Raw genomic sequence first — 14335 nt, 5'->3', positions numbered from 1 at the left:
CACATCTCCACATATCTTTTTTTACATACTTAAGCCTTCTGGTCTTGTATATCTTTATTTATATCTTTCTAACAAGACATGCATACAAAATCCTTTCATATCAAAAGTATATCTCTTTTATCCATAGTTTTTTAATATTTTTCTTCTGTCGTCTCACTTATTATAAACCTTATATATATAACAAACTTGTCTTAAGTTGTTAAAAATTTAAAGTGTCTCTTTTTTTTCTGTTCTCAGATTGTTATATCTTAAAATTTGACTGGCTGTCAATAGAACAGTACTAACCTTGATTTCTTCATCAAAAAAGTATAGAGAAGAGCAAGTTAACCCTATAATCACAATTCAAGAATTTGTATTGTACAAGAAGTGTTTTAAGCACACCAATTAAACTTAACTCAAATTGAAACAAAGATACATTTATCAAATAGCTAAAATTTATAACTTGATTTTTCTTGTAAAAATCTTTTGATGTCTGGTAAAATATAATTGCAGTTTTTTTGGCTTGTAGTGTTTTTTTGTTTTTTTTAAATCTGAGTGTAAGCACTGTTCCATTTTCTGAGTTTGACCATGTTTTCCATTTGTATCCTCTAGCACAGTAAAGCTAAACAATTCTGTTTTTGTCTCCACCTATTTTACACTTTCTTAGCAACTCAAGTGGGGCAGGGGATAGCTAGACTTCCTCCAAAGGGAAAACACCAGAATTTGTCTGCATTAATGTCACATTTTCTGAGAGGCAAGTTTTATACTGGAAAAACAGCAGATTTGTCAAGCAATTGTTTTAAGACCAAAACTAAATAGTCCTCACTAGTAGCTGATTACCATGGAGCAGAAGCTTGAGCAGCTCCTAGAGCACAAGAGGCTCCACGTTATTAAAGTCTTAGGTAAGTAAACAAAGGCCGATAACTTTTCCTTTGTCTAGAGTTGTCCTGTGGGCAAAGTCTGGCTTAGCTGAGACCATGATAACTCACAAAGTTCTTTTTTTAAAAAAAAAACATCTTTGGTTGTAGTTTTATCTTATAGTCCCCCATAAAATTGTTATCAAAATTTTGAATTATGCACTTAAGAACAGTTGGTTTAGTATTAGCATTCCCCATGACCATTAGATATCCTCTTGTCCGGTGAAGCAAGGCAAACAAAGGGTGGGGTGCCATTCCAGAAAATGGCCTTGTTTATTTACCGGGAGGGCTCTTTAAGTGCAAGGGATCAGTCCAGGTAAATGCGAAAATGTCTTGAGAATCTTTGTGTAAAGGGATAGAAAAGAATGTATCCTTGAGGTCTAGAACAGAAAAATAAGTGGCATCGGATCAGATGGAAGACAGAAGGGTATATGGGTTTGGCACGATTGGGTGTATGGGAATAACAGCTGAATTAATAATTTTGAGGTCCTGAACTAATTGATATGTTCTATTGGGTTTTTTTACTGTTAAAATGGGAGTGTTAAAGGGAGAGTTGGCATGTCTCAGAAGTCCCTTTTGTAAGAGATCATGTACTATGGGAGTTAGTCCCTCTAAGCTAGAGCGGGGGAGGGGATATTGTGTCAAGCTAGGGAATTGTGAGGGATTTTTAAGGAGAATTTTGATATGGGGACATTTGGCTATTGAGGGAGAGTGAATATCCCACACTTGAGGATTAACAAGAGAGGGGCTAATCGGCCAGTTGGATTGGGAAGATGGAGATTGGAGGGCTTGGGATAATACTAGGCAGAAGGAAGCTGTCGGAGTACTGGAAGGGCTTGACCATAAAAAATGAATGGATGTTCCAATTTGGGATAAAATGTTGTGACCCAATAAGGGAACGGGACAGGATGGGAGGACTAGGAACGAATGAAGGAATGAAAAGTCGCCAATTGTGCATGACAGTAAGGGAGTCTGGTGAGGGCGTTGTAGTTGTCCTTTTATCCCAACAATAGAAGTCTGAGAAAGGGAGGTAGGTCCCCAGTATTCTCATAGTGCAGAGAAGCTGGCACCAGTATCCAATAAGAAAGAAATGGTCCTACCTGCCATAGTCAAGATTACCCTGGGTTCCTGGGCGGTGATCCGCATTGGGCCAGATGTGCCAGGGCCTCTTCATTGTCCCTCCGTTGTCGCTAGACTTATCAGGTCTGCATGTTGGGGAGCTGTGGGGCTGATGGTCTGATGGCGGGTGTATGCCAAGGGACAGTCTGTGCCCCAATGTCCCCTCTGGTGGCATTTGGGACAGGGCTTAGTTGGCACCCTGGGATTAGGACAGTCTTTTGTCCAGTGGCCTTCCTGATTACACCTGTAACAGGGGCCTGGTGGTTGGGAGCTCCTTTGTAGGGTTTTTCTTCCCTGTGGCGCAGGTGGACTGGTCAAATTAAGAGCCTGTGCTAATAATTGATTTTGTTTTGTAGCTTTAAGGTCATCTTGGCCATGGTAGGCCTTGAATGCTGTTGCCAGGACCTCTGCCAGAGGGGTCAAGGGCCCCCAATCAAGCTTTTTTAGTTTAAGTCTAATGTCGGGGTAGCTCTGAGAAAAGAAATGCATCATAATTAATGTCTGGCCATCCACAGACTCAGGGTCTAGTTTGGTATGTTGACAGAGGCCGTCAGTCAGCCTTTGTAAAAAGGTGGATGGATTTTCATTTTTGTCCTATATGATCTCATTAAGCTTTTCATAATTAATAGACTTCATGGTGGCTCTGCAGAACCCATGAAGGAGGCAATTAATGTACCTGTTTTGAGCTTCAATTCCCACCTCCGTGTTGTAGTCCCATTCTGGGTCCTGATCGGGGACTGTAGCAGCACCTCCCAGGTGGTGATTGTTGGTTAAATGTTCTTGGTCTGCGTGTGCACAAGCCTGATCTAGCACTCTTCTATTTTCCTCGGGAGTTAAGGCATCGGTTAAAACTACAAAAAGATCATGGTAAGTTAGTTGATAAGACTGAGTCAAAAGTTGAAATTGTTTTATAAAGGTAGTTGGATCAGCTGTAAAAGAACTAAGCCTGGCCTGAATGAGAGCTAGTTCAGACATAGGAAAAGGAGTATGAACGCAGACAATTCTTTCAGCTCCAGCTACTTCACGCAAGGGTGCCATCGTGTGATCCATATGTGACCTGGAGCAAGTGAGGGGTGGAGTTGGCACATGGGGTGGGGCAGTGGGTGGTTCGGAAGAAACGAGAGAGGTGGGAGATTCAGGGGGTGGGGAGGAGTTAGAGGGGGTGGGAGGAGGAGTGAGGGGATTTCTTTTTGCCTGGTAAGGAGGAGGGTCATCTGCCGGATCTGGTTAGTTTGAAGAATCAGAAGGAGGGGGGTCAGTTGTGGGGCGACCTTGAGACAATAGAAGTATGGGAGAGACTTTGGTGGTGGAACAAAGAGAGGGTTGGCTAGCCAGATAGGAAAAACCCTGGACATATGGGATCTCTGACAATTTTCCTTGTCGCTCACACAAGTTGTAAAGGTCTCTAATCAGACCCGATTCAAAGGAGCCATTAGGCGGCCAGACGTTTTGATTGTCTAACTGATATTGGGGCCAAATTTGGGTGGACAAGCGAATTAGTCGCTTAGGTTTTAGATCGAGACCCTCTAAATTCCGGAGTAAGCATCCCAAAGGAGAGTCGGAGGGTATAGAGGAACCAGAGCCCATGACCACCAGGACAGGAGATTATCAGAAGACCAGACGTCTCCGAGAGTTCTGATAAAACTCCTCTTTTTCTAGACCCGGTCTAGAAAGCTGAAATTCGGTCTCCCGCGAAGGCGTCCCTTACACGAGATAGGAATTTATGCGAACTAAGTCCCGGACTTAGTTCAGTTGAGTCCCGGACTCAACGGAGGCAAACCCGGTTTGCCAAAACTGAGGGACAGAGAACCTGGGCCCCGGCCTTGTCCCGGATGTGGACCTTGTGGGTGGTCTGGGGTCTGGGGTCTCCATTACCCTGAAGACTCCTCAAAAGGGGAAAACTTACCCAGAAGGAGGATCGGGAGATCGGTGAGTCGGTGGTGGCTGTAAAGATGGCAACGAGGAGAATGGTTGTGGACGTGGGGCGGAGGCTGAGTAGGGGCGCCCTAGAATCTGGGTTTCAGGCCTCAGGCATTTAGCCTGCAGACCTGGCAATCCCAGATCCCGCTTCTGACACCAATGAAAGGGGTCGTGCGTGCCCCTTCGGGCACCCCCTCCCAATCAGGTCACTCACGCACCGAGAGGTCCGGCAGGAGATCTTTATTGAAGGGAGTCAGGCGAGGCACAAAGGCCGGGAGGCGAAGGAAGGGAGGCGGGTACCAAGGGAAGGAGTGTTGGCTCTTTATAGGGTCTTGGGGTAGAAGTTTTGTAAGTTTAGGGGAATTAGCTGTTTTTTAACCTATTGCAGGCCACATTGCCTTATAAGGTCTTAGTCCTGCAGGAGTCCCTTATCAGATGTTGGCATCATTTCTGGGAAGAATTCAACTCGGGGAGGAAAACGAAACTTAAATTGGGAAAACGAAACTTAAATTAGGAAGAACCCGGAAGTCAGGTATAAAATGGAGGAGTTTAAAGTAACATGTACAATTTCCTAACAATCAGTGCTCTTAGACTAGCAACTTCTCAGTCACTAAAGAGCATTATCGCAAAGAATGAATTGCAGGTATATCTTTTTGTTAACCTGTTCACAGGAAAGCATAATCTAAATAAACATTTAGAAAAGGAGTACTAGAGGTGAAAAAGCAAGTTGAAGTCATTTGTCTCAAATAACAAATTCACATAAATGTGAAAGCACAAAATGGACCATGAAGGATTTTCATCAAAACTTTAAAAAATCTTTTTTTAATGTAAAATTTTAAAGTGTGGTCAAGAATGCAGTAGCAGGTAGCATATTGCAGTGGCCTTTTATGAACAAAAGTATGCCACACATACATTTTCACTGCATCCCAAGACAATCTGTAGTTCCAGAAGGCCAGTAATATTGCCTATTTGTACACGAGCAGCAACAGAAAATGGAGTAACGTGGCATCCCCCACACATACAGAGTGCTTGCCTGGAGTTTGCAAGGCCCTGGGTTTCATCCCCACTGCCACAAAAGTAAGGAAAAGGGAGGGGGAGGAAGGGGGTGGAGAGAGAGAAAAAGAAGAAAGACGAAGAAGGAAAGGAGGGTGGGACGGAGGGAGGGAAGGAAGGGATTAATGAGCACATTTTGGATAAGCACTGGAGTTTGAATTTAAGGTTTTAATCCTAGAAGTAAATAAATGAGGCTGTTGCATAATTTTAAATTCTGACACTTAAAAAAGGAGAAGGGCCTGGCCAGGAGTTTAGCTCAATGGCGCTGCCACTTGCCTCGAAAGCATAAGGTCCTGAGTTCGATCCCTGGTACCAAAGGGGGAGCAGGGCCTCCTTTGTTAATTTTAAGGTGCACATATCTACCACCAAAAGAGGTCTCAGGCCTTTAGTAAAATCTACGAAACTGCATGGTTTTTGTTGCATTCTAGGGCAATTTCAAAGTTGCTTTTTATTAAAGAGATAACTACAAAATGAGTTGCAAAACATGTATTCGGTATTCTCATACTGTATGATTTTTTTTATTTTATTATTTTATTTTCTATTTCTTATGAATAATTTTAAGCCTGCCTTTAAATTTCAATTCAGGCTGTGCATGGTGGTGTGCTCCTGTAATCCCAGCACTTGGGAGGCTGAGGCAGGAGGATCACTGCAAGTTTGAGACCAGCCTGAGCTACCTAGTGAGTTCCAGGTCAGTCTCAACTACATCGGGAGACCCTGTCTCAAAAACCCCCCCCAAAAAAAATACATAAATAAATAAATAAATTTCAATTCAACAGATATTGACTGAAAACCTTTTCTGAAAAGTCATAAAATCCTACAGGTGTTAAATGAAAGTCAGAAAACTCCTCCTACTGGAATTGAGCTCCTTGATCTCACCACCGTTCTGACACGTACCGCGTTTTTATAACTTTGTTCCTAGTCTTCCTTCCCACTATTTTCTACGGCTCTGATGATCGTATCATCGTTGGGATTCCCAGAACCTCATTCACTTAGTGCTCTCTAAAAGCAGCAAGTCATTGGCAGTAATATTAATGGCAAGTTCCAGAATGCAGATCATTTCTTTGTCAGTAATATAAGGCAAACAAATGCTAAGACAAATTTATTTAAATTTAATATATTTGCTGTAAAACATCATGAAGTAGTATTTTTTTAATAAGCTGAGAGTCTGAAGACAAAGTTAAACACAAAAAGAATATTTGGAAAACACAAAAAGAGTATTTGAAGACCTTAAAAATAACAAGTTGCAAAATTAATTTTCGATCATTGAGAATATCTTAGTTAAATATAAATAAAGTTCAAGCTATGATATAAATATAGATTATTTCTAATTTTCTCATAGGCCACAAATAGGTACTTGGATAGATTTAAATATGCAATAGCAACTTGGAACCAGATAGTTCTGATTTTCGTGAATTTTCCATTGAAATTGGAAGATGAGAATGATAGTTTTGTAATATAAATTTCTTTTCAAAGCCCTTATGCCCTTGAAAAACAAAACAAAAACTGAGTCATGGCTCCCTTTCAGAGACAAAGACTAGTAGTTCAAGTTCTCTTTTTATTGATCTGGGTGCTAAGCAGATTTCATTTCTTGTTGTTTATCCTTCGGTTAATTCACCCGTCAGCCATGTGCACTGATGTATTTCATGAGGGAGCAGACATCCCACAGAGCTCAGATCTGCTGTGGAAAAAGACCCTACATTACATCCCTCTTTGGGGCTTCCAGTGTGTGTTATTAATCACATTTCCAACACCTCTATTGACATATAATTTATTGATCATTAAATGTGCCCTCTTTTAAAGGACCAGCGCCAGTGGGTTTTAGTGCAGTCGCAGAGCTTTTCAGTCACCTCCACCGTCCAATTGGAGGAAATTTTCTTCTCCGCCAAGAAGACCCTCATCATCGCTCCCCGTCACTGCCCATTTTCCCTTTCCCCTGCCCTCGGTAGCCACTAATTCACCTCCTCAGTATGGATTCGCCTTTTCTGGGCATTTCATCCCCGCGGAATAATAGAATATGTAATCTTGTGACTGGCTCTTTCACCTAATGTTTTCAAAGTTCATCCAGGTTTTGCCGTGTGTCGCTGAGGAATGCATTTCTTTGTGTGTGTGTGTGTGTGTGTGTGCGTGTGTGTGTGTGTGTGTGTGTGTGTGTACATAAATAGAGACTGAATCCAGGGCCTGATGCTTGCAAATGTTTTGCCAATGACCTACATCTAAGTCCCTTGTTATTTCTTTATTTTGAGGCAGGGTCTTCACGAAGTTGCCCATAATGGCCTCCAATTTGTGATCCTCCTGCCTCAGCCTCCAGAGTAGCTGAGGTTAGAGATAAGTGTCACCATCATTTCTTCCTTCATTTCTTTTTGTGGCCCAGTAGTTTTTTGATTTTTGGTTTTTGGGTTTTGGTGTTTTGTTTTGTTTTGTTTTGGTACCATAGATCAAACTCCCAAACTCAGGACCTTGCGCTTGCAAGGCAGGCAGTGGAACCACCGAGCTAAATCCCCAGCCCTGTATGTTTCTACCTTCAGGCTATGTGAATGCTGTCACTAAGAACATTCATGCACATGTTTTTATTTGAACACTATTTTCATTTTTTAGGGATTATACTTAGGAGTAGAATTACTGATACTATTGTACTCCATGCTGGACATTTTGGGAAACTATCAAGCTGCTTTCCAAATTGGCCACACCATTTAAAAATCACACCAGCAGGATTTGAAAGCTTTATTTCCTCCACATCTTTGCCAATATTTGTTATGTTCTACCTTATTTTAGCCTTGCTAGTGAGTATGAAATGAATTTCACTGTGGTCAAGTACTTTGCCTGATTTTAAATTAGAGTTTTCTAAAAGATTGAGTTAAAAATGCTTTATACATTCTGGATGGAAGGCTTTTATCAGATATATGAGATGGAAGTATTTTCACCCATTTGGGTTTTTTTTTCATGTTTAATTACATTTTAGTGTTAACATCTGCAGTTAAGGTTTGGACTTTTTAAAAATAGGAAATCATTAAATAAAATAAGAAATCATTAAATAAAAAACATACTAAGATCTTTAAAAGGCAAGTATTGAATGAGTATGCAAAATACATTCCATGAATATACAAGGCACTTAGTAATCTACGAGAGTAACCTAGGTCAGCCCAGAAATGGGGCTCCTACAAATTTCTGATTGTTAAAAGATTATCACATAGCTGAAATATAGAATAGGATCTGTATTTTCCTTCCACTTTTGTGTGAAACAAAGAATACACAGGCTCAGGAAATTTACTCTAGAGTGCCAAGAAGGAACTTAACAGCCTTCTCTCTAATTGTACACCTGGAACTAATTCATTTTATTTATTTCATAATGATGTCCTATTTTCAAAAAATTCTATGCCAAAGTAGTAATGTGCTGTAATTTATTCATTTATACCTTGAACAAACATCTGTGTGTCACTAATACATACAGGCACTGTTTGTTTGGCATTACATAATGTGTATATTAATTGATTCAGTCCAATTAACATACAAAATGTCAACCATCAAATCAAGATTTACAGCATACTTTAAAGGTGATTGTGAAACTTTTGTAAAAGATATTTTCCCCAAATTATTTAACTTTCTTTAACTTAGAAATTTTATAAAATTATAGAATACATTCATGAAGAATTTTGCAAAACTAGTGGTTATTTTTATTGACCTTTTTTGGAACTATATTTAGATAATTGAATAGAATCAGTTTGAATTTTAAGAGTAGCAGCTTGAATGACAGACCAGAATTTTTGCACAGTGGTTATGGGATTTTAAAATTATGGAATTTTAAAAGTCATTATAAGAAATACTATCTGGGCTGGGGATTTAGCTCAGTGGTTCTGCAGCCTGCCTTGCAAGCACAAGGACCCAAGTTTGATCCCTTGTACCAAAAAAAAAAACCACAAAAAAAAAAAAAAACTATCCTTCTATACTTACTTTATTAATCTTTTTATTTTAATTTCTAGAATATTTCAGCTCTATAGTACAGTAAACTAAAATATGAATATTACATGTTAAAAGCCTTCATTGGCAAATTCATTGTCCAAACTATCCTTTAGGACAAATTAATAGAACTTGAAGGTGATTTTTTAAACTGATTTTTAATTTCCTAAATATTCTATAGAGTGAAGAATTAAAATGAATACCACCTAAAACACAGTCAAAATCTACATACCTTTTTCTCAGATTTTATAATTGAGAAGGTATTTCATTTTCCTTTTACAAATTAATGTTATTAAAAAGAACAATTATTTTAAGCATTCAGAAAAGTAAAATCCCAAATACTGCTGTGTTTCTTGTCATTCTCTCCTCCTGCCTCCACACTGCCTCCACACGTGAAGGGTAGGGGAAAGGTAATAAGGGAAAAGAAAAAAATATGAAAAAATGAAAAAATGGAAATGAAGTGTTTGTAAATGGGGAGGATAAGAGGGGGTGAAGGGAGGGCAGAGACAGGGGAAAAAATGAGAACCAAGACCTGTCATGTAAAGGTACAAGATCCCAATGATGAATGTAACTGTACTGCATACCTAAAATGTACCAATAAACTCAATGAGGAAAAAAAAAATACAGGCACTATTCGTAAAGGTAGAGGGTCTGCAACACACAGGAAGTGCCCGGTAACCCCCCCCCACACACACACACCCAGACAAGGGCACTGCTGTGAGTAAACACTCATTCCTCTGTAAACACAGGAGCAGATGCCAAGTTCTAGGCATTGTGTTAGGCAGTGGGACCATAGGAAACAGTAAGGCAGATAAATGCTGCTAAGCATCTCTTCATACGTGTATTGAAATATCCAGAATAAAGCAATTCCAACTGGGTCTGGAGTGCGGGGCCGGACAAACCCTCAACACTTCTTATCTATGACACAGTTTCACATTCATTCCACAAACACTGAGCAAAGTACAAGGCGCAAGAGCTAAGACAACCAAACAGCTCATGAGCTAGAAAATAAGGAGGGAGACAAGGGACACAACAGCATGTGACATGTGCTCGCACAGAGCTCCAGAAATCAGGCCCCAGCCTTGATATGGACCCATGAGCCAGGAGCATGGCAGGACTTGGAACCCTGCAAGCTCAGAGAAGGAGCACAGGCCCCAGCCAGGGAACGAACCATGCTCTTAAGGAGCCTCGAGGTGAACCAGTGTGAAGGGCAGGTCACTGTTACGGACCCCACTAAAAAGCAGAGACTTGGGTGGAAGGGACAAGATGTCTCAGGCTGTAAGGGCTGGAATCTAGCCTGTATCACCACAGCTCTGTCCTCTAGACCACTGCTTGTAAGATGATAGCAAATGTCCAGTGATGACTATAACTGTATTGTATACCTAAAATGTACCCCCAAAGAAAACTATATATATAAAGAGAGAGATGATAGCAAATGTGAAGAGGCCACCAACAAACAAAATCCATTCTGGAGTCATGTGATGAAATTCAGGATGTCCTCCATTGGAATAAAAACGTGGGTACTTGGACACATTCTGGAGTTAGCCTGAGAACCTATCCAGAGATAAAATCCTTAACTTCTCCATGGTATCCTGAAACATGTTTAAAGCAGAAGCAGCAGGCTGAGGAAATTAAATTATTTCAATCTTCAATTTTTAATGAATATAAGGAAATGAATAAAATAAGGTTCCTAAAATCAAGCTAGAAATAATGCAGTTGAGGCGGGGAGGCAAGTAGAAGTAATTATAGTATAAATTTGAATGTGCTGAGTATGATAAGTAAATTCTGCAGGTGGCTGGTGGCAGCGGTTGCGCAACAAATAATGATTTACTGTCCCTAAGGCTTTGGTGGCCAAAAATGGTGAAACTCATCAGCCGGAGGGACCCACTGAGCAAATGTCCAGAGGCCAATACGATGAGGACAGACCCACGGGCTGGTGAGCGTTTCAGCCTAGGGACTCAGACTGTAAGGTAGCCAGCAAATAAGGAAAGTACAGCAACAGCCATGGGTACACATGTGGCCACATTCCTGGAGACCAGGACAGGCTGGCAGTGGATCAGGAAGCTGTTCTAAAGCCCTGTGAACAGCCCTGGTGCCCGCATGAGAGAACTGGCAGTCAGAAGGAAGAGGGTGGGACCACTCCGGTAGCCCTGGAGAGGCAGGTGCTGTTTGTTTTGGTGACAGATGGGTGCCTGCACAACTGTGTGCTGGGGAGGGAGCACAGGGCCAGCAGTATCGCTGTTTGACTGTGCATCATTCTTACCGTTGTTGAAATCGGAAGCTCGTCTTCATTCCAAAAGAAAACATAAGTTATCAGAAATACGTCATGCTGGTCACCTGCCAGGAGAACTTCCTGACAGTGATGCCTGGAGGGAGAGTGACCTTCAGCATGCTTCTTTCTTACTGCTTGTATCCATTTCAGTAACCCCATCGGGTGAACCTCTGGGCTGGGGTGAGAATTGCTGCCGATGTGAAACAGGACTTGTACCGGAAGTGACTTAGAGATTCCAACTACCCAGTAGTCTCATTTATTCCAAGCAGTCCCAGATACCATCTATTCAGCCTCTAGGTGTCCAACACTCCTCGAGTTATTTGTGCTTCTAGATTTGCCATGGTGTAATGCTCGTCCAAGAAAGACAGGAACTGTAGAGAACACTATCTTCAATTCTGTCCAGAGAAAAAATAATGAAAAAAACCCACAAAGTACAGCTCTTCCTCGCTATAGAAATTGCACATAAAAACACCATATTTTTATAAGATGGAAACTTCAAGCAACATGAAAAAATACCACAAGCACAGTTTGCTTCTTTTTTCATTTTGCTGAAGTCTGGCAGAATATCCTTCTTCTTTGGGTCGCTTGATGAATTTGGGCATCTTCATAACTCACTCAGTTTCTCTGTGGGGTTATGGATGACTTTCTTATATAATCAACACTACTCTTCCTGAAAGAGTCAGGGGAAAAAAATACAAGTTTTAGATTCTGTATCTCGGTTGTTTTCATGGCCACATCAACCCTTCGGTGAAATGGTATCTGGAATAATTTGCTTGCTATAGAGAAAATTAACAGCTATGGATGATGTGGGGGTACCCCAGAATTTACAAGGTCGAGGCTGGAGTGTGTGTAATGAAAGCAAGAATTCTGTCTGACACAGTCTAAAAGGACAGGCTCAAGACCCATCCCGCCTAACCTTCATGTCTTTGTTCCTCAACATCAGTAAGACAAAAATAACTTCACTTAATCTGCTCAGGAAGCAGAAAGTAGGTTTGCAAACATTTGCTTCCAAGCCAAGTCTCATGCCAACACTGAATGCTCCACCATTTTGGTTTTTGTGTCTTCACAGAATTCTCCAAAACTCTTCTGCCCTAAAAACAGAAGCTTTGACATAGATGCCATCTACAGCGTGATAGATGATGCCAAGCAGTATGTGTACATTGCTGTCACAGACTACCTGCCCATCTCTACCACGAGCACCAAAAGGTGAGTGCCCCTCCTCTGGTGAGAACACAGACTCAGAGCCAGGGTGCCAAGGGGAAACCACCTGGACACTGAGGCACTACCCAGTTGCATCAGGAAGAGAGCACGGTTCAAGAATACTTGTGTGACCTGCGGTTTACCCATGATGCATCTCCTCCCCGGGTGTCCAGATTAAGGGCAAGGGGTCTCATTCTTCTGAAGTACCTCAGAAGTTCATGCTGCAGGCATGAGAGCAATTTCAGTAGGAAGGTTGGGTTGTTCTCACTTTGAAAGTTACTTGAGAAGAAAAATAAAATACTACATAAAACCCCCCAGGAAAGGCTGGGGGTACAGCTCAGCAACAGAGCACTTGCCTAGCATTTGTGAAGCACTGGGTTTGACCTCCAGTGGTTATTTTGCTTCCAGTGGCAAAATATATAAAACAAAATGAAGTAAAATAAAATATTTTTGAGATTTTATTATTTTTAAATTGTTAATAAGGTTGTTCCTGAAGGGTGTGCTAAATGAAACCTAAGGATCATTGCTTTCCTGTATGCTCAGGAGTCTTCGTTAAATTCTAATCTCTCACATATTTTCTCATTGTAAAGGAGAAATTCAAGGACATTTATAATGTAGATGTTTGCAGTCATTACATCTCTCTGTATGAGAAAAGCATCGGCATTATTTTCAGTAGTTCAGCATTGTAAAGCATGCGGGTACCTGCAGTAAATTGAGGGACACATTTGCATGTTTAAATGCATGCCCACCACCAGGTAGTCTCCCCTTGGCTCTCTTGCTGGGAATACTGTGATTTGAGTGCTTGCCAGTGTTTCAAATAATTACTTTAAACCCAGGAAATGTTTCCAAAATGTACATTTCTGGGAGTGCAACCCAAGACCTTTTTAATTTGGAAAATGGCAGTTTCAGATTCACATTCCTGAGGTTAAATGATTAAGTGTGTCCCATATTGCTTGAATAATTTTCAGATCTGCAACCCACATATGCATAATGTGTAACTTCTTTATGCAGATGACTGTCACATTGCATAAGGAGTCTACCGGGAAATGAGCATCCCTGACGACAGTCAGTGGGAAAGCATTTTAAATTGCAAGATGCATGTTATTAAAATGCTTTTACTTTGTAACAGCAAACATTTCACATCCTTTGAACATTCGTGGATTTTTTTTCCACACATGATCACAACTTTTCTCTCTCTTTTTGTTTCTACCATGTGTTGATTATTTGGTTTAAGATGTGGCTTTCGACCTCAAGCTTCACTCTGGGAAGCTGTTTACATATAACAGATTTTGCCTGATTTTCCTGTTATTGAGAAGAAGAGTTCAAGTTCATGCAGTTAGACGTTAGGATAGGATGATGCATGCTCGGGTTGGACAAATCCTCTGTTCCATGAAATCCTGTGGAACAAGGGAAAAGGAATCAGCATAGAAGATCTAAAATATCTTAGAAATATGAAAGAGAAAATTAAAAAACTGGACAGTCACCTAAAATTTTGTATCTTTAGTTTTTGGCTGTTGTTCAAAAGATACTTCTTTTAGAGTATTTTTAAAACTTCAAACCTATACTTTGAGCTTTCTCAACAAAAAGGTCATCAAAGAGAAGTAAGTAGGCCAAACAGCCAGCTTATCATTAAATTCTTCTCAATCATATAAAGATTTTTTTAAAATCTATTTAATAGCATTTACATAATCCTAGAAAAGTTTTTCAAGAGTGAATTCAATTTTAATTTTTTTTCTCATTAAGTTTGTTGGTACTTTTTAAGGATACAGTACAGTTACATTTATCATTGGGATCTTGTATCTTTACATGACAGGTCTTGGTTCTCATTTTTTTCCCCATACCCCTGCCCTCCCTTCACCCCCTCCACCCTCCTCTATTTATAAAGACTTTGTTTCCATTTTTCCCTTTTCTCATATTTTTT

General features: G+C 40.5%; 1 protein-coding gene across 4 annotated transcripts in view; it reads left to right on the top strand.

The window, feature by feature from the left end:
• Pld5 (phospholipase D family member 5) overlaps positions 1-14335 on the top strand; it is a 307043-nt gene that overhangs the window by 274870 nt on the left and 17838 nt on the right. For all 4 annotated transcript variants that reach the window (XM_033762051.1, XM_010642582.3, XM_010642583.3 and 1 more), the window contains one exon: positions 12284-12420. In XM_033762051.1, the coding sequence (XP_033617942.1) occupies positions 12284-12420 (137 nt within the window). The remainder of the gene's footprint in view (positions 1-12283; positions 12421-14335) is intronic.

This window comes from Fukomys damarensis, unplaced genomic scaffold (assembly GCF_012274545.1).
Source record: "Fukomys damarensis isolate Sample0158 unplaced genomic scaffold, DMR_v1.0_HiC HiC_scaffold_11, whole genome shotgun sequence".
In the NCBI taxonomy this organism is placed as follows: domain Eukaryota; kingdom Metazoa; phylum Chordata; class Mammalia; order Rodentia; family Bathyergidae; genus Fukomys; species Fukomys damarensis.
Note: the sequence above shows the minus strand (reverse complement) of the source record. Positions and strands in the feature narration are given on the sequence as shown.